The sequence below is a fragment of the Ovis aries genome, chromosome 26 (genome assembly GCF_016772045.2).
Source record: "Ovis aries strain OAR_USU_Benz2616 breed Rambouillet chromosome 26, ARS-UI_Ramb_v3.0, whole genome shotgun sequence".
NCBI lineage: Eukaryota > Metazoa > Chordata > Mammalia > Artiodactyla > Bovidae > Ovis > Ovis aries.
In genome coordinates, this window is record NC_056079.1 from 6,879,143 (window position 1) to 6,900,464 (window position 21,322).

General features: G+C 40.5%; 1 protein-coding gene across 12 annotated transcripts in view; it reads left to right on the forward strand.

Annotated features, from left to right (window-relative positions):
• Window positions 1-21,322, forward strand: part of WDR17 (WD repeat domain 17) — a 64,818-nt gene that overhangs the window by 35,788 nt on the left and 7,708 nt on the right. For 5 of the 12 annotated variants that reach the window (XM_042241228.2, XM_042241231.2, XM_042241230.2 and 2 more), the window contains 13 exons: window positions 1,193-1,279; window positions 4,122-4,286; window positions 5,962-6,164; window positions 7,956-8,323; window positions 8,755-8,880; window positions 10,352-10,507; window positions 11,189-11,253; window positions 13,968-14,100; window positions 14,549-14,640; window positions 15,887-15,986; window positions 16,877-17,016; window positions 20,042-20,062; window positions 20,253-20,364. In XM_042241228.2, the coding sequence (XP_042097162.1) occupies window positions 1,193-1,279; window positions 4,122-4,286; window positions 5,962-6,164; window positions 7,956-8,323; window positions 8,755-8,880; window positions 10,352-10,507; window positions 11,189-11,253; window positions 13,968-14,100; window positions 14,549-14,640; window positions 15,887-15,986; window positions 16,877-17,016; window positions 20,042-20,062; window positions 20,253-20,364 (1,768 nt within the window). The remainder of the gene's footprint in view (window positions 1-1,192; window positions 1,280-4,121; window positions 4,287-5,961; window positions 6,165-7,955; window positions 8,324-8,754; window positions 8,881-10,351; window positions 10,508-11,188; window positions 11,254-13,967; window positions 14,101-14,548; window positions 14,641-15,886; window positions 15,987-16,876; window positions 17,017-20,041; window positions 20,063-20,252; window positions 20,365-21,322) is intronic. The other 7 variants (XM_042241233.2, XM_060406956.1, XM_042241234.2 and 4 more) reach the window with 3 other exon arrangements.

Genomic DNA, 21,322 nt, shown 5'->3' on the forward strand with positions numbered 1-21,322 from the left:
TTCAATCCCTGAGTTAGGAAGGTCCCCTGGAGGAGGAAATGGCACCCCACTCCAGTACTCTTGCCTGGAAAATCCCATGGACAGGGGGAGCCTGGTGGGCTGCCGTCTGTGGGGTCACACGGAGTCGGACACGACTGAGGCGACTTAGCAGCAGTTAGCTTTATCGTGTATTTTCAGGGCATTAACTTACTTAATAAATACCACAGTCAATCACTAAACATTTGTAAGTATAAGTTACCACCAATCCCTAGTAGCTTCAAAAGTTTTGGTAGGCCTAGAAAGATCCCCTGGAGAAGGGAATGGCTGCCCACTCCAGTATTCTTGCCTAGAGAATTCCATGGACAGTAGAGCCTGGTGGGCTGTAGTCCACGGGTTCACAAGAAGTCAGACAGGGCTGAACGAGTAACACGTTCACTTTCACATAGCAGGGATATTTTAAAAGGGTCTTTTCCAAAGACTTTTAAAACTTTGCAGTACGTTAATTTACACACAGCTTTGTGTTCCTAATGGAATTAATAGCCCTTGTATTATGGTAATAATATAGAAGGATATTGTGTGCCCAGTCATGTCCGACTCTCTGCGACTCCATGCACTGTGGCCCACCAGGCTCCTCTGCCCATGGAATTTTCTAGGCAAGAATACTGGATAGGTTGCCATTTCCTACTCCAGCAGTAGGGTCTTAAGCTTCATTTATTTTTGCATTAAAAGTGTATTTGGGGAGAAGGGCTCCTCCGGATTTCTAGTTGTATCCCTTAAAAATGTGCCATGGAAATATTATAATGACTTACATGTCTTAGACTTGGTGTAATAATACATGCAACCAACACTGTAAATGAGTTGTTTCAAACATAAATTTTCCACTGTTAAATTTTGAAGCTGAAAATCTAATGCTTGTGTTTTAAAATATATGTATTATACTATGCATTTCCTAAATGAAATATTTTCTAAATAAGAAAGTATCTCCTTTAAATAGGTTTCAGTGGGTTGCCATAGTTAATACTATGTGATGTAAATATACTTATCATAATGATAATATCATTTACATGGTACTTTTAAATGTTCCCTGTGCTTTGCAGACAAGGTCTCTACCCTAAAACACTTTTGTTTAAATTATGTAGTTTTGGCTTTCTTCCTTTGAATAACGTATTTAGAATGTTGTAATTTTCTATTAACATATTATACTTAATTTCAGTATAATTCGAACAATTGATGGTAAAATACTACACAAATACAGACATCCAGCTGCAGTATTTGGTTGCGATTGGAGCCAAAACAACAAGTAAGTATTTTTTCCTGAAATAAGTAATAATTACACTTAGCAGATTTTGAATAACCATAAAGTTTGATGTTATTCTCGTAAGTAATATTCATCACTCTTTTTAGGTAATATTCCCCTTATCTCATCTTGTAACTGCGTGTTTAACCATCTGTTTTTATTCCATGAAGTTTTTACATGATTTAGGAATATTGATCCCTACTTTCAAACAACTTGCTGCTGCTTCAGGGAAAAGCATACAGCTCACTAATGAAAATGGAAGTCAGTCCGGTCTGTGTGTGGCTTCTGAGAGATGTGGCCCTTGCTCTAAACCCTGCTGGAAATCTCTGTGGTGCATTGTCCCCGTGGCTTTCCATTGCCTCCACCTGATACGAATGCCGCGACATGGGGTGATTTCCCAAGACGTGGAACTCAGAATGGTTTTGAAAGGTCACCCTTGCTTAAGAACCTGTTATTTACCATGTAAAGATCAGCTTAGATTTAAAAATTAATACACATCAAACCTCCACTAAAATTGATCCTTTAAGCCATTGCACTTCCAAGAATATTGTGTTTCACACCTCTCTTTGACTGGATATAAATTACATTTATATGCCATCAAATATGTGGGATCAAATAAATCCCATCAAATATATGGGAGATAGTGAAGGACAGGGATGCCTGGCATGGTTCAGTCCTTGGGGCTGTGAAGAGTTGGCCATGACTGAGCGACTGAACAAGAACAACAAATTGTATTTAAGAAGTCAAACTTCTGCTTTGAAAAATGCAGATGTGAGCACAGCTTTCTGTTGCTTAAATCTCCCAGCAGCTTCCCATTGATGTTGGGATGACATGCAGAGTCCTAGCCAGGCAACCCCTGTATAACCTGGCTCCTCTGTGCCTTATCTCCTTCCAGGCCTTGCTACCTCTGCTGCTAACGTCCAGCCACAGTGGCTTTCAGCTTCTTGAACCAGTCAGCTCATTTTTGCCCCAGGCTTTTGCTCCTGTTTTCATCTGCATCTAGGATTCTACTTCCCACCCCAGTCCACCCTGACCTGGGCATAAATAACTTCTCCCTCTCTCAGCTCAGGAACCACTTCTGCAGAAAAGTCTTCCATGAGCCCCATCTTAGATAAATTTCCCCCGTAGTATCATACACCTTAGGACACTTAACATCAGAAAATTAAGTTTTAGTTGTGAATTGGCTACCTCTCTCTGAGATAAGCAATGGTTTTCTGTTTTTCGCAGTATATTCTTACTAAAACACTGTGCTTCTAACCCTCACCATGCCTTGAAAAAGCAGACGTGTAGTAAATACTTGTTGAACACGCAAATGAGTAGAATTACCTGCATCTGCTCAACAGAACCGTTCCACATTCTTATTTCCCTCCTTTATAGGGTTAATAAGAATTGAAGAATTTGGCCATTCAGGGGGAAAAAAGATATGAATGCAGTATGCTTTGTTGGTTAAGAAAGCTTTAAAAAAAAAAGTCCTTTATACTTAACTTTTGTGTTTACTGGTAAGCCTGTCTAATAAATTTCATTTTTCATTTTGACATTTCATTTTTGTTTTTAAAAATCTTTTCTAAATGTTCTAATTTCTGTATTTATATTCCACTTAGTGTCTTAGGAGAAGTGAAAAACGTCTTGAACTTATAAAAGTTTATTCATATTCCTGAATTTATAATTTGGATAGCTGTGTGTACATTTAAAAAATCTTTTTCATTTCTAAGATTTTGTATCTGTGTATATGCATATACATATATAAAATATACTCCTGTGTACATGTAAATATTTATATTATGCAAAATATATTTTCCCACATAGAGAAATAAGCCTGTTTATCAGTGAGCCTTGGGTGCATGTAATCTATACATTTACAGACCAACCAGCATGTTAGTTTAAAGATTTCTGTATTTTTGACTTACAAGCTTTAATAAATATAGCTATTATAACCGATATGACAAAAATCAGCAGTTTGAAGTTTGGAGAAGGTTTTGATGACAATTGGAAAGCTACAAAATGTGTAGCTTTCCCTCTTTACCTTTGGGCCTGGGGACTGTTTCTATGATTGTTAATGTTCCTTGGAGAGACTGTCGTGTCTGGTTCATGATTTCACAGGTCTGCCTAGTACTTGAATTCCACTTGAATTCCACTGGTACTCCCAGGCATGACCACTAGGGTCTAGCTAGTTGCTTAGCTTGTCTCACTCTCTTAAGAATAATGAGCAATGATCATTTAAAGATCATACCCACATATTATATTTCCAAAGGATTCTTCTGGATCAAACAGTTAAGCATCTCAAGTTGGGGAAACCACCAAAGAGAATTGGAAAACCAGGACTGTGACTGGCTATCAGATGAGTCAACCCTGGTCTTTGGGGAGTTTTCTAGTCCACTTCTGGGGGAAACACTGCTATTTCTACCAGCACCACAAAAAAGTCTGCTAGCAGTCAGGGCAGGTAGTAATTCATAACTTGCCTACCAGCAGTTCAGCAAATTCCAGTCAATGACCATTTGGGACCCTTTTCAAGTTCCAATAGTTGCAAAATGTAAAGGTCTGAGAAATACTCAAGTTATGAATCTGGGCATCTTGAAAAAACAAACGTAGAGAAGTAAATATACCATTATCTCTCATCTGAGGAAAATAAAGAATTCACCTGATTAAAAGGGAAGCTTGAGAAACTAACTGCACTAGAGCAGTTTCTATAAATGATGTCTTCACTTACATCAGTTTGTAGTGTAACTTCATGGAGGGAGCAGAGCATTCTGGTTTTAGAAATTAGCACAGTGTACATTTAAAAACTGTCAGTACCAGGTATTATCAACCCTTTCATTTTTTTAATGGGCCATTGATGATGTTTCAGAGACATGATAGCCACGGGCTGTGAAGACAAAAATGTCCGTGTCTATTATGTGGCCACCAGCTCGGATCAGCCACTGAAGGTGTTCAGCGGGCACACGGAGAAAGTGTTCCATGTGCGATGGTCACCTCTGAGGGAGGGGACTCTCTGCAGCGGCTCTGATGACGGGTATGTACTTTTGGATTCTTGTTTCTAGTCCTGAAACTCATAAGCTTGCAATTTTCTAGAAATGTGCTTATTTATATTATCCAACTTGTATGTGGAACTATTCTAAACATGTACTTAATAAGTAGACAGTTAACAAGTATCTAACTGCACACATGTACAAATTTTTCCTTGCTTAATGTCATATTCACGCTTTCTGTGTCCTTATTTGGGCTTCCCTGATGGCTCAGACGGTAAAGAATCTTCTGCAGTGCTAGAGACCTGGGGTCATTCCTGGGTTGGGAAAATCCCCTGGAGGAGGTTACTGTGCTTGCTGTAGGTGCTTGTTTCTGTCTTGCTAAGAACAGAGTTAACAGAAATGAAAATTGTAGAAGGGTCTGTTGGGGAAAACGTCTGAAACAGTAAATCTTTGTAAAATATAGAGAAGAGTTTATTTTTAATAATGTTCTCATATCTAATACGGAAAACAGGTGTACTCTGTTTTCATTAAGAATGAAATAAAAGATGATTATATGTGTTAGTGTGAAGAGAAGATATTTTAGAAATGAGAATGATTTAACATTTTTTTCTGGGTTTGTGAAAGTTTCTGAAATCTTGTCTGTATTTTATATCCAGATGTGTTTGCATAGTTTGGGCTCTTTGAATAGGAGATAAATTTAGGTAAGAAAAGTCTTACTTTGTGCTAGTAAAAGTTGTAATAGTAGCCACATTATCCTGTCCTAGTATAAAAGAGAAGAAAAGTTTTTTTTAATATAAAGCGGAAAGAGATATATGCCTTAAATAAAAAAGTGATGTATCTTCTAATGCTGTAATATAACCTTTGGAGTATTGATATTTTGATATTTTCAGGTTGATATAAATCTGTAACTAAAAGATGATTATGAGTTATCCAACCAGAGTTGGCATCTGGAGGTCTTAAATTGATTTTGAGTTAAAATTTTACTTTAATAGTATTTGTATGCTACACTCACTAAACTCCAGTAATAGTATGAATCCATTTGTATTTAAATTTTGTCCTTGATCTGAGAGTGATTCCACAGGCTAAGAAACTTATTTCACTGACATAAACATGGACTGTTTACTGTGCTGATAAAAGCATAGAGCTCTGTAGTGACCTAGAGGGGTGGGGTGGGGGCCTGGGAGGTCAACGAGGGAGGGGGTGTATACATGTAGCTGGTTCACTTTGTTGCACAGCGGAAACTTACACAGCATCGTAAAGTCATTATCCTCCAATAAAGTCTTTTTTAAGAAGCATAGATAGGAATTGATTTTTCAAATAATATCCATCATCATATATGCTATATTTTCATGATACAAATAGTCTGAGTGCATTTAAATGATTGTATACATTGTTGTTTGTCATATTTTTTCTTCAGCTTTATCTGCTCTGGATAATTTAAGAAAGCAATTTTTCCAAACATAAATTGTGAAGTCATATATGTAGTATCAGTAGCAAATGACCAGCAGAAGTAAAGAAGAAATATTGTAATAGCCTGGCTGTAACCCAACTAATTATTCATTCTTTCTGCTGTGGAGAATCAGCATATCTTGAAACATAAACTGCTTTTTCAGTATGCTAAGAAATAATCACTAACAATATGTGCTCTATTAAAAATATATTGACCCTTTAGATAAATTACAAGTTGAATGGTATTTATGTGTAATATTCTGTTTTCAGTTCTGTTCGAATCTGGGATTACACTCAAGATGCGTGCATAAATATTCTTAGTGGACACACGGCACCCGTGAGGGGACTGATGTGGAATACTGAGATCCCATACCTGCTAATATCTGGCAGCTGGGACTATACTATAAAAGTGTGGGACACACGAGAAGGAATATGTTTGGATACTGTGTGTGATCACGGTGCAGATGTATATGGTAAAGTGTTTTTCATGTACTTCTAAACTTTGCTGTATTAATGATTTTTGAGTTTCTGAGGAATACAGTATTTTTGAAGAAATCTTAACAGTGTTTCATTTTGAAATGACTTACATTATTAGAAAGTATGCATTCAAGAAGTTTACTATTTCAATAGCAGAATTCCCAGAAGAAAATAGAAAACACCCCCAGAAAAGATTAGAAGATAGCTGTTGTTAGCACTGTGGTGTCTCTGTCTCTGCAGAGAAGCACACACCCCCACACACACACACCCTTGCACATATTCACCTGTGAGGCTTGGGTTTTTCTCACTTTCCATCACCCCAACATTAAGTTGTAAAACAGGAAATCAGTCATAACTTAGTTATGACTTATCTAGCCATTCCTTGACGTACTCCTTTTCCTATTTGGAACCAGTCTGTTGTGGCATGTCTAGTTCTAACTGTTGCTTCCTGACCTGCATATAGGTTTCTCTAGAGGCAGGTCAGGTGGTCTGGTCACCCTGCTTATTTAACTTACACGCAGAGTACATCATGAGAAACGCTGGGCTGGAAGAAGCACAAGCTGGAATCAAGATTGCCGGGAGAAATATCAATAAACTCAGATATGCAGATAACACCACCCTTATGGCAGAAAGTGAAGAGGAACTAAAAGCCTCTTGATAAAAGTGAAAGAGGAGAGTGAAAAGGTTGGCTTAAAGCTCAACATTCAGGAAACGAAGATCATCGCATCCGGTTCCATCACTTCATGGGAAATAGATGGGAAAGAGTGGAAACAGTGTCAGACTTTATTTTTCTGGGCTCCAAATCACTGCAGATGGTGATTGCAGCCATGAAATTAAAAGACGCTTACTCCTTGGAAGGAAAGTTATGACCAACCTAGATAGCATATTCAAAAGCAGAGACATTACTTAGCCTTGTGCCAACAAAGGTCCATCTAGTCAAGGCTATGGTTTTCCAGTAGTCATGTATGGATGTGAGAGTTGGACTGTGAAGAAAGCTCAGTGCCGAAGAATTGATGCTTTTGAACTGTGGTATTGGAGAAGACTCTTGAGAGTCCCTTGGACTGCACGGAGATCCAACCAGTCCATTCTAAAGGAGATGAGCTCTGGGATTTCTTTGGAAGGACTGATGCTAAAGCTGAAGCTCCAGTACTTTGGCCACCTCATGCGAAGAGTTGACTCATTGGAAAAGACCCTGATGCTGGGAGGGATGGGGGCAGGAGGAGAAGGGGATGACAGAGCATGAGATGGTTGGATGGCATCACTGACTCGATGGACGTGAGTTTGAGTGAACTCTGGGAGTTGGTGATGGACAGGGAGGCCTGGCGTGCTGCGATTCATGGGGTTGCAAAGAGTCGGACACGACTGAGCGACTGAACTGAACTGAACTGAGCCATTCCTTTACCTGTATTCTTAGATATTTAGGGCAGTGTTTTATTTTTTAATATAGTACAAAGTTTTGTAGTATAAATGAGTTGGGAATGGAAAATCAAATTTCTTATCTTTTGCACATCACTTTGCTCTCATTTGTAGCACCCAAACATGGATGGGGTTAAGTAGTTGAATTACGAATGAAAAATGATAATTGAAGGAAGCTAACCCTAACTAACGCACTCCAGTCTTCTTGCCTGAAGGATCCCACGGACAGGGGAGCCTGGCAGGCTACTGTCCACGGGGTCACAAAGAGGCAGATACAACTGAGCGACTAACACTTCTCACACTTAGGAGGTACATATAAATAAAAATTTGTCAGCGCTTCCTTTAGTAAATGGCTTTATTTCTTCCACCAGGTTTAACATGCCACCCGCGCCGCCCCTTCACAATGGCCTCGTGCTCCCGGGACTCTACAGTGAGACTCTGGTCATTAACACCATTAATCACTCCTTTACAAATAAATATTCTGGCAGACAGATCCTGGGAAGAAATCATCGGGAACACAGGTGTTGAAACTCTGCACGTATTAGACCTTCTTTCTAAATACGGTTTGATAAGTGCTCTTTCCTTATTAGGTTGTATCCCTTCTCCAGATTCTGCCATAGAGCCGGGCGCGCCCCCTCTGCTCTGTGGCAAAGTGTCAAGAGATATCAGACAGGAGATAGAGAAACTAAGTGGAAACCTTCGTGTGAAAAAACTCAGATGGTTTTCAGAATGTTTATCTGTAAGTACTGTAGGGATTAAATGTGAAAATTTCCCCTTTAGCCAAAAAGAGTCATGATGACTTTTTGTCCTGAAATTCACGTTTACATGTGTTGTCCCAGTGTAAGAAAGCAAATGGAAACCAGAAACTGTAAGTAAGGTAGGAATCTCCCTGGTGGTCCAGTGATTAAGACTGCATGTCCCAATACAGGGGTCTGGCTTCGTTCCCTACTCAGGGAACTAAGACCCTGCATGCCGCTTGGTGTGTGGTCAAAAACACAAATAAAAATAAAGAGACACAAATTTCTTTAAAAAAAAAATCAACGATAAGGAAAATATTGTTTTGTTAATTTCTCAAGTTTTATATGGCTGCATTATATTTTTAAAGATGCAAAATGCTCTGAAGTTTTTACTTCATGTTATGTCTTTGGGTGTCCTGTATCAACTTTTTAGCCTCCAGGTGGCAGTGACAATTTATGGAACTTAGTTGCAGTGATAAAAGGGCAAGATGATAGCTTACTTCCTCAGAACTACTGCAAAGGAATAATGCACTTGAAGCATCTGATTAAATTCAGGACGGTAAGTAGCATATGCAATTGTGCTGTGCTAAAACAAAAATTACTTTTGCCTTTTTGTCATTAAAATATGAAAATTATTTTAATGTATATAATTAGATTGAAGAAGCTAAAATAAATGAACACTGAAGAGACAAATCTTCAATAAAAATTGATCACGATAGTATGAATTATTTGGTAACAGACTAAGGCAGTCATGATTTCCACAGATTGAATCTTATGAAATTCTTCAAACGTCACTTGGAAGATCCTTGAAATGCTTTACCTTTACCCTATTACCGGATGATCATGTGTGTGATTTTTGTCTCAGAGGCCTGCTAGGCTGTCTTCTGGGATATGTTTTGTTTAAAATGATCATATCTTATCCTTTAATGGATTTCAGAACACCTTGTACATGAAGTGATAGGCAGTGCCAATAGCATACCAGTCCTGGGATGAGAAAGAAGAAAAAGCTTTTATATTTGAAGTATCAGTGGTTGACTTAACTGTTAGACCATGGGGAGCATCGTGCCAGGGGTGTGGATTTGATGGTATAACAAACAGTCATTTCCATAAAGAAGTACTTCTTTGATTCAGTCAGTTCAGTTCAGTTGCTCAGTCATGTCTGACTCTTTGCGACCCCATGGACTGCAGCACACCAGGCCTCCCTGTCCATCACCAACTCCCGGAGTTTACTTAAACCCATGTCCGTTGAGTCAGTGATGCCATCCAACCATCTCATCCTCTGTCGTCACCTTCTCCTCCCACCTTCCGTGTTTCCCAGCATCAGGGTCTTTTCCAGTGAGTCAGCTCTTCCCATCAGGTGGCCAAAGTATTGGAGTATCAGCTTCAACATCAGTCCTTCCAATGAACACCCAGGACTGATCTCCTTTAGGATGGATTGGTTAGATCTCCTTGTAGTCCAAGGGACTCATGAGTCTTCTCCAACACCGCAGTTCAAAAGCATCAGTTCTTCAGTGCTCAGCTTTCTTTATGTCCAGCTCTCACGTCCATACATGACTACTGGAAAAACCATAGCCTTGACTAGATGGACCTTTGTTGGCAAAGTAATGTCTCTGCTTTGATTACAAGCACCTAATGACTATAACAGTTACCTTTGGTACTATAGAAGCCAACGAGAGTGAGCCAGTAATTTTTAGGTTTTTATTAAAATCCTTTATATATATTTTTTCCACCAGTCGTATACTATTTTATCACTCACTACCTTTTGACCTCTGGATTTCTGGTGAGTTTTAAGAAAAATTGGATTCAGCCTCTTCCCACCAGCACCAGCCACATCTGAACCCCACTCTCTACCATAACAAAATATTACGTTTAAAGAAGTGTTATACTTTTTAGACAAAAAGCAGTGGTTTTTAAAAAATATTTAATTTCCAGCTCTGTATGTTTATAGTGTGTATCCATATTATGCTTTTATAATTATCACTAGCTCTTGTGTAACAAAATTCAGGAAATTTCATTTTCTTCGTACCCAGTCTGAAGCCCAAGAACTCACCACAGTGAAGATGTCCAAGTTTGGTGGTGGTATTGGTGTCCCTACCAAAGAGGAAAGACTGAAGGAAGCTGCCCAGATACACTTGCGGCTGGGACAGGTTCAGAGATACTGTGAGCTGATGGTTGAACTTGGAGAGGTAATTGGCTGTTAAAACAAAATCAAGAGAGTTTAACACAGTATTGTTAGTTAAATACTCAATTTCAAGCTTCTCTTTCTTCAGGTCTGGTTGGTCCTCTGCTCACCTGATGTCAGGGGTGTGCCTCAGAGCGGGAGCTATTGCAGGGAGATCCCGGGGAGCGGTGTCAGCGTTGTTATCAATAGATGCATCATTAGATATGCATTTCCACCCAGACGACAGGATCAGGAGCTCCAGGGATGGAGCCTAACACGGGTGCTTTTCTAAGCAAGCCCTGGAGAAAAAAATGGCAGCCCAGTCCAGTATTCTTGCTGGGGAAACCCCATGGACACGCTGGCCCAGAGAAGCGTCTTCTCTGAGGGTCAGCTGCTGAAGAGTGCTCCTCTGGCACGTCCCAATCTTTAGGGAGCACAGAATTAGCAAAACAGATTTCTCCAGAAAGGTTAGGATGGATCCATCCTATTAAAATTGAGAACGTGGGTTGCCTTCTAGAGGTGGATGGTGACTGAAATAGAGCCAAGCAGAGGCATGGCTCCTGTCCTGCCATCTGAGAGCAGCTTTCCTGAGTGTATTCAGCTTAAAAACTTACATTATAGATTTGAGTTCATTTAAAATAAATGTCTGTTAAGTGTTAGACTACACACTCCAAATGGGTCTGTTTCTGCTCTTCTCCCATTCTAGTGGGACAAAGCCTTGTCAGTTGCTCCAAGCGTGTCTGTGAAATACTGGAAGAAGCTGATGCAGAGGTGAGGCGGACTGTCTGTGCCCAGATGGACATCTAACATTTTGTTAAAATGAAAACAACATGTCCATATGCTAGTAGCCTTGGGATTTTTGACTTTTTTGTTGTTTTAAATGATAACTGAATTTTGTATCTCCTGATACAATAAATGAATCAGTTATAAGTCATTTTGGCATTTTTGTATTTGACCTGATGTCTGATAAGAACAGTGGTTTCCCCATGTTGATAGAGGAAGGGATGGATCAGTCGACATGCTCACTGCTTAATGTATTGCAGTTGAAATGTATGGATGTCAAGTAGTGCTGATGGTAAAGATGTTTTACCACTAAACAAGGTTACCTGGATGTCCTTGAATGGAATGCAGAAAATGAGATTTTTTTCTGAGGTGTATTGGTTTACTAGAGCTGCCATAACAAAGGACCACAGAGTGTTTCAAACCACAGAAATGTGTTCTCTCCCGATTCTGGAGGTTCTGAAGGCTAGAAATCCGCTATCAAGCTGTCGGCAGGGTTGCTTTCTCTTGGAGGTTTCGAGAAGGAATCAGGTCCACTCTTCTCCTCTGGCTTCTGGTGGTTACAGCCCTTGGCACTTCGGCGGCCCCCTTATCTTCACACGCATTATCCCCCATGTGTCTCTGAGTCCACATTCCCCCCTTTTGAACGAGGATACTGGTCATATCAGATTTAGAGTTTGCCCTAATCTGGTATAACCCTATCTTAATTAACTATTTCAGTGAAGACCCCAGTTTCCAAATAAAGTCACATTCACTTTAAAGAATCAGCCTGCAATGCAGTAGACACATATTCTATCCCTGGGTTGGGAAGATTCCTTGGAGGAGGGCATGGCAACCCACTCCAGTATTCTTGCCTGGGAAATGCCATGGACAGAGGAGCCTGGTCGGCTACAGTCCATAGGGTTGCAAAGAATCGGACACGACTGAAGAGACTCAAGCACGCACCTGGGTTAGGGCTTCCACGGATCTTTTGGTGGCGGTGAGGGGGACGCATTCCAACCCATAACGTAAGACTATTCTCTATCCTATTCATTCATTCCACAAATATTTAGTCCTCACTACGTGCCAGTTACTGACGAGTACTGTTTAGTGAGTAATTACCTTGTTTCTGGCATTAAAAATGAAGCATTTGGTTTTTGTTTCATGGTTTAGAAAAAATTCAGCTGTGACTCACATGTACCAATAAAATCAATCAGAGACTAAGCATGAAATCCAGGGGGATTAACACATTAACCAAGGGAAAGGGGACCGTTTCCAGCAACTACTCTCCCCAAATAAGTGAAGCAATAGGCTGGCTCCAGCCCTCAGACTGCAGGCTCCTTATCCTAAGCTCTAAGAATCCTGAGTGATTCTCAGTTCATGTACCCTCACTGAACAATTGTAAAGTCCTTGCTCCCACTGAGACCTTAATAAAGTCAAGTTAGCGGAGGATATTTATGTCACAGAACAATTTTGTTCCAACCTGCCTATTTTTTGCTCTGCTCCTTAGTTCACATGGTGGCCAAAAAATCATCACCCTTCAGCTCCAGGTTTACGTTTTATGGATTCAACCATTTGCAGAGATTGAAAGGCAGTCTCTCAGTCCAACTTATAAATGTCCAGGAAGAGAGTGTTGTTTCTTAACAGCTGTAACAGGGAAGTCAGAGTCAGATGGTGAAAGCCTTGCTGGGAAAAACCCTAGAATTGGAGACTATTAACAGTGATCTCTTAGTTGCTCAGTCATGTCCGACTCTGCAAACCTGTGGCTGTAGCCCACCAGGCTCCTCTGTCCATGGAATTCTCCAGGCAGGAATACTGGAGTGGGTTGCCGTTTCCTTCTCCAGGGGATCTTGCCAACTCTGGGATTGAACCCAGGTCTCCTGCATTGCAGGTAGATTCTTTACCATCTGAGCCACCAGGGAGGGCAGACCGTGTGAAGTGTCTGCTGCACCCGCCCAGAGGTTGGCAATTGAAATGTAGTTTAATGCAAATGCCAGCATAGATTAAATACGCCAGATTAGTTTTCAACAAAACTAAGGTTAAACATTAAGAGTGGGGCTAATGAGGTTGGTCGTTGAGAAAGTGCGACCAAAAACAGGAAAAGAGAAACAGACAGACAGTGATGGATACAGAAAGAAAGAGACAGACAGATACGTGTATATCCTCCATAATCTCCAAACTCAGGTCCCCTTCCCCCCCAAATATCTGGAACATTATTTTTCTTTGAACTACCCTGCTTTGGCCACTAACAATGTTTTGCATTTTACTATCAATATCTGTGTTCTTGAATTATCCTTTTTAATGATTTTAGCCTGCTTGCATTTAGAGTTTGTCCATTCATTACGGTGCCATGAAAACATCTAAAATTCTCTGTCTTTAATAAAGTAGACATTAATCCAGTTGAGAGTAGATGTTCCATCATACATATCTAGGTAACAACTTATTTTCAGAAAGATATATTCCTCACTTTACTAGATAAGCTATATTGATTTAAGACCTGTTCAGTGCCTTTAAAGTAGGAAAATCTGCAATGTTTTATGGAAGAAACAAGTGCCTATAGTATTGTTTCAGAAAACTTTTATCCTCCAATAATGATGTGATTATAAAGCTAAGTCTTTGTGAATGCTGATCAAATTTTAGATATTTTCAGCATTTCAGAAAATCTGAGTCCAGCTGAGAACCTTGAAATGAGTATTTCGTAAAAAACATTGTTGTTACTTTATTAGGAGAGCTGATCAGTTAATCCAGGAAGATAAGGATGACGTCATTCCATACTGCATAGCCATCGGTGATGTGAAAAAATTAGTCCATTTTTTTATGTCAAGAGGTCAGCTTAAAGAAGCTCTGCTTGTTGCACAGGTAAAAACACGTAATCTACATGGGCTGCACAGCTTTGTGGGGGCAAGTTTGGGAGGGGGTGGTCGTGTTCACGTGATTGATAAAGTCTTAGGTGCCTTGGCCTCTGCCCGTATCCTGGCCTTTCCTGGCCATTTCCATCACCCTGCCTTTGCTCTGATCACACTGAGTTCCTTTTAGGTCTTTAAACAGAAGCATCTCTGAATTCTGGTCTGGTCTATTTTGCTGAACACTGTGTACATTTGATCAACTCTTTCAAGTAGACTTGATGCTTCGTGTTGATACAGTGTAATTTATGGGCTTGTTTGCTTGTTTTCCAAATTCTAAGGGTATCTCCAAATTGTAGTACGAATTTCAAACATGGTTTGAATATACTTTGTTCAAAATAATTTTCTGAAGTTGGTCTATTATCAACAGCCAAAGATTAACCAAAGATTGCATTAAATTCCAGGCTGCTTGTGAGGGAAATATGCAGACCTTCCATGTTTCGACACCCAAAGGACCTTCTTTTTCTGATGATATCTACAAGGAAGACTTTAATGAGTGAGCGACTCATCCTTTGCTTGGAGTCAATATTTTTTGTGGCTGGTTTCCCTTTAGGGGCTTTTGAGGTCATCCTTCCTTGTACACAGAGCGCTTGGCTGTCCTGTGTCCTCAACTGTATTTCTCACCGCAATCGCGTTTCATCGCAGCATCTGCCCCTGGATGAGAGGGAAAAGTCAGGCACGTAGACCCAGCCTGCACACATCTTAACATAGCTTCCAGAAAAGCAAACTGCATTTCAGTACAGTAATTGCATATAAAGCACCTAAATCCTTGAAAATCTGATCAAACCTGCTGGGGAGGAGAGGCAGTGAAAATAAATGCTATTTGTGAATGTCTCACGATAGACTCAGTGTGGATAGCATCTCCCTGACATCATTCACACTCTGGTGTTGGCATCTAGAATAACATCCGGGCCTCTTGACACATACACACTAGTATATATAAAGCATAACTGATAGGACGCACTGTACAGCAAGGGAACTTTACTCAGTACTCTGTAATGACCTATACGGGAAAAGAATCTAAGGAGGAGTGGGTGTGTGTATGTGCTTTGCTATACAGAAGAAACTACACAGCAGTGTAAATCAACTGTAATCCAGTAAGCTTTTTTTTTTTTTAATCTAAAAAATAAAATAAAATACTTATGTTTTTAAAAGGAATAGAAATTAGGATTCTCCAGCCTTTCGACCATTTTCAAATCTAATAATCTGCCTTTCTTTGTGTCTCCTCTTTGCTCCTATCATTGATCCAGAAAATAGGATATTTAACTTTTAGGACACTTATCAAGTGAAAAATGACCACAAAATGTTAAGCGTATTAAGAGTGACATATTCCTTCCTGGTCCTTGGCTGCTATTCCCTGCCATTTCTAAACTTGGCGTTTAATGATCTGTTAGCAACATACACTACCCCTATTCCCATCTCCACATAAATCTTCAACCTATAATGCTTTTCATGTTAATTGCCCCTATAGCTGAGGCATAAATTATTCAGTGTAGGATAGAAAATTCTTAAAATTAGGCTTTTCTGAAAAGAGGAAAAATTAGAGGGAGGTGGTTCGTCAGCTCATCTGCTAAGAAAGACTGCTTTCCTGATTTTTACCCCCAAATCAATCTCTATACCTAAACCAAGGATATACAATTAAATCTTATTTGATCCCTTAATCAGCTTATTATAAAAGAGCATCCATTCACTTTTATGATGGAGTCCTTGTGTTTCCATTGAATATGTATGCTTCTTCCTAGACTCCTGCAGGAAGCCTGCAGAGAGCTGGCAGAATGGTATTTTCAGGATGGCCGAGCAGTTCTAGCCGCCTGTTGCCACCTGGCTGTGGACAATATTGAGGTACATTTCAAGGTGGCTCGTGTGTCTTGATGTTTGAGGGGGAAAGATACGGTGACTTTCTGTGTAAGATCTGGTTTTATATGCTTTCTGAGCCTGAGCGATTCCATATTCAGTAAACACAGGTTAACTCTGCAGATTATGAAATCTTTTATTCACCTATTTTTAAATTTTTATCACAAGATACATATTTGTGACAGTCTTACTCTTTTTATCATATATGAGAAGCACTAATGTAAAGGGAAAAATCACTGCCCGGAATTCAGAATATCTGACTTTCGAAAGCAGTTATTTTTATAAACACTTTAGTATGTTCTTCACAAGTTATGTTTTTAAATTATTTTTCATTCAATCCACTAATGTCATGGGAAAACCATTAAGTAAAGATATTGGTTCTATTTTGCATGTATCCTTAGATATATTGACCGTAAGGGATAATTGATAATCACTGTACACTATTGAGGAAGACTCTAAGAATTTACTTTTTCTGATGGCCTGAAGGACATTTTGAGGCTATTGCAGACAGACCATTGTTAATTAATTCCAAAAATTTGAGCAAAGGTTCGAAACTCTTAAATTATAAAAATTACTCTATGTCCCTTTATCAGCTTTCCCACCTGAAAATTGAAAATTGTAGTTGCCCTTGCCTAAGTACCCTGTGGCTCAGATGGTAAAGAATCTGCCTGCAATTTGGGGGACCTGGGTTCAGTCCCTGGGTTGGGAAGATCCCCTGGAGAAGGGACAAGTACATTATAGAAATACTACACTCACCATCTTATAAGAATAATCGGCTCTAGGTTAATACAGCTTGATCTACTTTGTGAGCTTGGCGGGGAGTAATGATCCTGCCGATCACCTGTGAAACTGAAGGCGTTATCTTCTCATTGAGCAAGCTGGCTATGGCGTACCTGATCCGTGGAAACGAGCTGGAGCTGGCTGTGTGTGTGGGCACCGTGCTGGGGGAGCCCGCTGCACCCGCAACCCACTGTGCCCTGGAGCTACTGGCGAGGAAGTGCATGATGACCCCAGCGTGGTGAGCGCTTTTCTTTTCTAATGGGGAGTGCGATTGCGCTACAGTATTATGTTTTCAATAGTCCCTGCTGTGCAGGGGAGTGCATCGGCTACATGTACGCACACATCCTCTCCCTCTTGGACCCCTCCCACCGAGCCCCCCCCGCCACCCCTCTAGGCGGTCACAGAGCCCAAGCTGAGCTCCCTGTGTGATGGAGCGGCCTCCCACTCGCTGTCTGCTCGTGCGTGGTGGGTGTATGCCTCAGTGCTGCTCTTCCAGTGAGTCCCACGCTTTCCTTCCCCTGCTGTGTCCCCAGGTCCTTCCTCTCTGTCTTTGGTTCATCTGTATCACTTTTCTACATTCCATATATATGTGTTAAAATATGTGACGTTTGTTTTTCCCTTTCTAACTTACTTCACTGTGTATGACAGACTAGATCCCACCACATCATCACAAATGAACTGATTTCACTCCTTTTTATGTCTCAGTAATATTCCATTATATATATATATATATATATGTATGTACATGGTGAGCATTTCTGAAGTTAAAGAATAGTTTCATAAAATGCATTTTTTTAAAAGTTGCATGTGATATTTTAAAAATGCAATATTTTAAAATGTGATATTTAATAATATCGCATTTTTAAATGTCTCCTTTGTAAATAAAAGACTTCCCTGGTGGCTCAGATGGTAAAACATCTGCCTACAATGCAGGAGACCCAAGTGGAAATAAAAGATAAGATTGTGAAGGAAATGGTGCTATGAACGTGAATTAATAGTAAGAACTACTGTGAGCATATAATGAAACCTACTGTCACTTATTCTGAAGTAAACCAGTTCTAATTTGTGATATTTCAAGCACACAAAGCATCACGAAACAATAGAGCATGCACTTTCTAAGATTATCAGGACCGCACATTCCCGCGCTGTAAATTCTGCATATCTACACTCATTCTGGCTGGACTTGTGTATTGGTTAGAGGTTTAGAAAATAAAGTCTCTTTTCTGGTGGAGAGTAATAACAAAGATGGTATGACTGTACACTTGGAACCAATTTGGGTGATGCTTTAAGATAACAGTCTCCAGACTTTTGGCACCAGGGACCAGTTTCGTGGAAGATAATTTTTCCACACACCGGAAGTGGGGAGATGGTTTGGGGATGATTGAAGCATACTACATTCGTGATGCACTTTATTTCTATTATTGTTACATCAGCTCCACCTCAGATCACCAGGCGTTAGATCCCGGAGGTTGGGGAGCTCTGCTCTTCAGAGTTAGAGCTGGGAAAGACCCGGGGAGGCTGGAGCTCAGAGCTGTTCTTCCTTGTGTCTCAGAGCCTGCTCCCTAGGGTGGACCGTGCTTCACCGTGGATGACAGAGACGGTCCTGTCCCTCCACAGGGGCTTGTTGAATAAAGATGATTTTAGACTGCTGTCTTCTCTTTCCTCAAAATACGTAGAACCTTGAGAAATTTTAAATAAGCTTGCTCGTCAGGACTTCACTTCTCCGCACTGCCTGCACGCACACCCCCAGTCTGAACAGCAGATGATGCAGACGCCACTGCTGAACAGTACAGAGGATGATGATGGTGACGACCACAGCTAAGGACACTGCTGTCCCTGCATATGCAATTCACTGGATGCTCAACAGTAGCATAATTTTACCGAGACTCATTGGTCTCAGTAAATTTTATGGCCAAAACTAAAAGTTACATAAATTGGCTTTATAGTTTGTACTCTTAGCTACTATCTTAGTGTAAAATACCACAGACTGGGTGGCCTATAAACAAGAGAAATGTATTATTCACGGTTCTGGAGAGAGAGAAGTTCAAGATAAACTGGCAGATTTGGTGTCTGATAAGAGCAAGCTTCCTGGTTCTTACTAGCTGTTTTTGCTGTGCTCACAGGGAGAAAAAGGTTAGGAAGCTCCCTGTGGCCTCCTTTATCAGGGCACTGACCCCTTTCCTCGGGGCTCTGCACTGCACCCTCCCAAAGACTCTACCTCCTAATACCATCACATTGAGGGTTAGACGTCAACTTAGGGCTTTTGGGGGAACACAGACATTCAACTAACTACAGCTAAGTCAGAAAGAGAACAGAGCCTCCCAGTCTCCTTTCCTGTTGGGTCTGAGGGCTTCAGAGTGAATCGATAATCTTAGAGTTACTCTAAAATTGACCCTTATCTCACAGTGATGTAAGAGCTCCCTCCCCCCGAAGAACTGAGTGGTGCCCCACCGTCAGCGTCAGATGTGAATGTATTTTAACACTGACCTGCCTCCAGGGGACCCAGTTCCCTACTGCCTCAAACCCAACCGGAAGTGTGAGGTCCGACTCAGACAACTTACCCACAAAGGTGACTGACTGTATGCTAGAAGTCAGCATCTCATTCAAATAAAATGTGATTACTTCTTTCTAAAACCTGAAAAAGGAGCGAACGATAAGTAGATATTAAATTCTGAAGAGGATTAAAGATCTTTGAACTGAGTATACATCCTGTGTTGTGTGCATGCTTAGTTCAGCCGTGTCTGACTCTTTGCAACCCCATGGCCTGTAGCCCACCAGGTTCCTCTGTCCATGGGATTCTCCAGACAAGAATACTGGAGTGGGCTGCCATGCCCTCCTCCAGGGGATCTTCCCGACCCAGGGACTGAACCCACGTCTCTTGTGGCTCCTGCGTTGCGGGCAGTCTTTACTGCTGAGCCATAGAGGATGCTTTTAATAGAAAGCAAACTTGTTTCTTCTTAACTCCCTTCAAGAGCCCTTCCTTTATGCAGCCATAGGTATGTGTACCAGAAACCAGGATCAAGTACATACGCTGAAATACATGGAGCAGGCTTATCTCCAGGTGAAGTGTATAATCCTCGTGGCTATTAGTAGAGCTCCACAAATTTGAAACACAGTAATTAAGATAGCTGCATTATCTTAAGAGAATATGCTTTTATAAACCAAGAACACTTCTTTTTTTGCTTTTACACTTATTGGTTAAAGTTCGCCTTTTCTTGGCTTTCATCACAGATTCATGACATTCAAATGTATTTTCTTTTTAGCTTTCCATCCGTCGGATACAGGTATTGCCTAGTTTCCTGCATGCCCTTTGGTTTCTGTAATCTACATTGACAGGAATTTCATAATTAAGTAGGGAATCAGTACTCTTTATGTAAATAGAAAGGCACGGGAGATTCTCCTTCCTTTGAAAGAGTTCTAAAACGTGTCTCAGTTTTTTCCTCCGTGACATTTCCCCTTTTGTCATGTGAATAGGGATTTGGCAGCTGACCTTCTCCTCATGACTCCTGACAGTGAACTACAGTTAGTAAAGCTCTGTGCTTTCTGCCCCGGGTGCACTGAAGAGATAAGCGATCTCCACCAGAAGGTATGCTGCTGCCGCTGCTGAGTCGCTTCAGTCGTGTCCGACTCTGTGCGACCCCAGAGACGGCAGCCCACCAGGCTTCCGTGTACACATCGTTCCCATTTGGAATGTCGTGCTGTGATTTCATTAGTTTTAGGTTTGGTCAAATAGAAATTCTTGCAGAGAAACAAACATGATCCTATCATGATCCTCTTATAAAGACAACAAAAATTATAACTAACAAAAACATTGATTGAATTTCTACTGTATTTTGGGGGCTGTTCTAAATTTTCACATCTGTTGGCTATTGACTCAAGTCTCACAAAACCCTGAAAAGCAGGGCATACTGTTCCCAATTTATAAAGAAAGTGAACTCAGAGCAGGTAAGGAACTTGCCATAATTGTTTAATGTTGAAGTGAGAATATCAACGCATGTAACTGCCCATCGCAAGCCCTTTGCGTCATAAGGTGCCCACGCCCAGAGAATCCCATGGACAGAGAAGCCTGGCGGAGTACGGTCCATAGAGTCGTAGAGAGTGGGAAACAGCTGAAGCGACTTAGCATGCACACAGGCATGCTGACTTTTAAAAACTAGGATCTTGAATTACTAAAGTATAATGAAATTTGCATGCTTATTCTAAAGTGCTTTTTATAAAGTCTCCGTTACAGAATACAGGAATCTATCAAGATTACATACAAAAGTGATCAAAATATTCAGCAATAAGGAGATTGTGTTAATTATGGTACATTTCTATGTGTCAGTGCTGTTAATCTGTTTAAAAATGATGAAGTTTTGTTTTTATTGGTGGATGGCTGTAGAACAGTAAAATAAAAAGCAGATTATTAAACCATGTACACACCATGGGATTTTCATTTTGAAAATCATCCATGTACATAGTTTTACAACAGTGTTCACCTGCTGTTTTTATCATACATTCCGAAAGGGTATGATTGGACTCTTGGATCAGACTTCATTAATAAC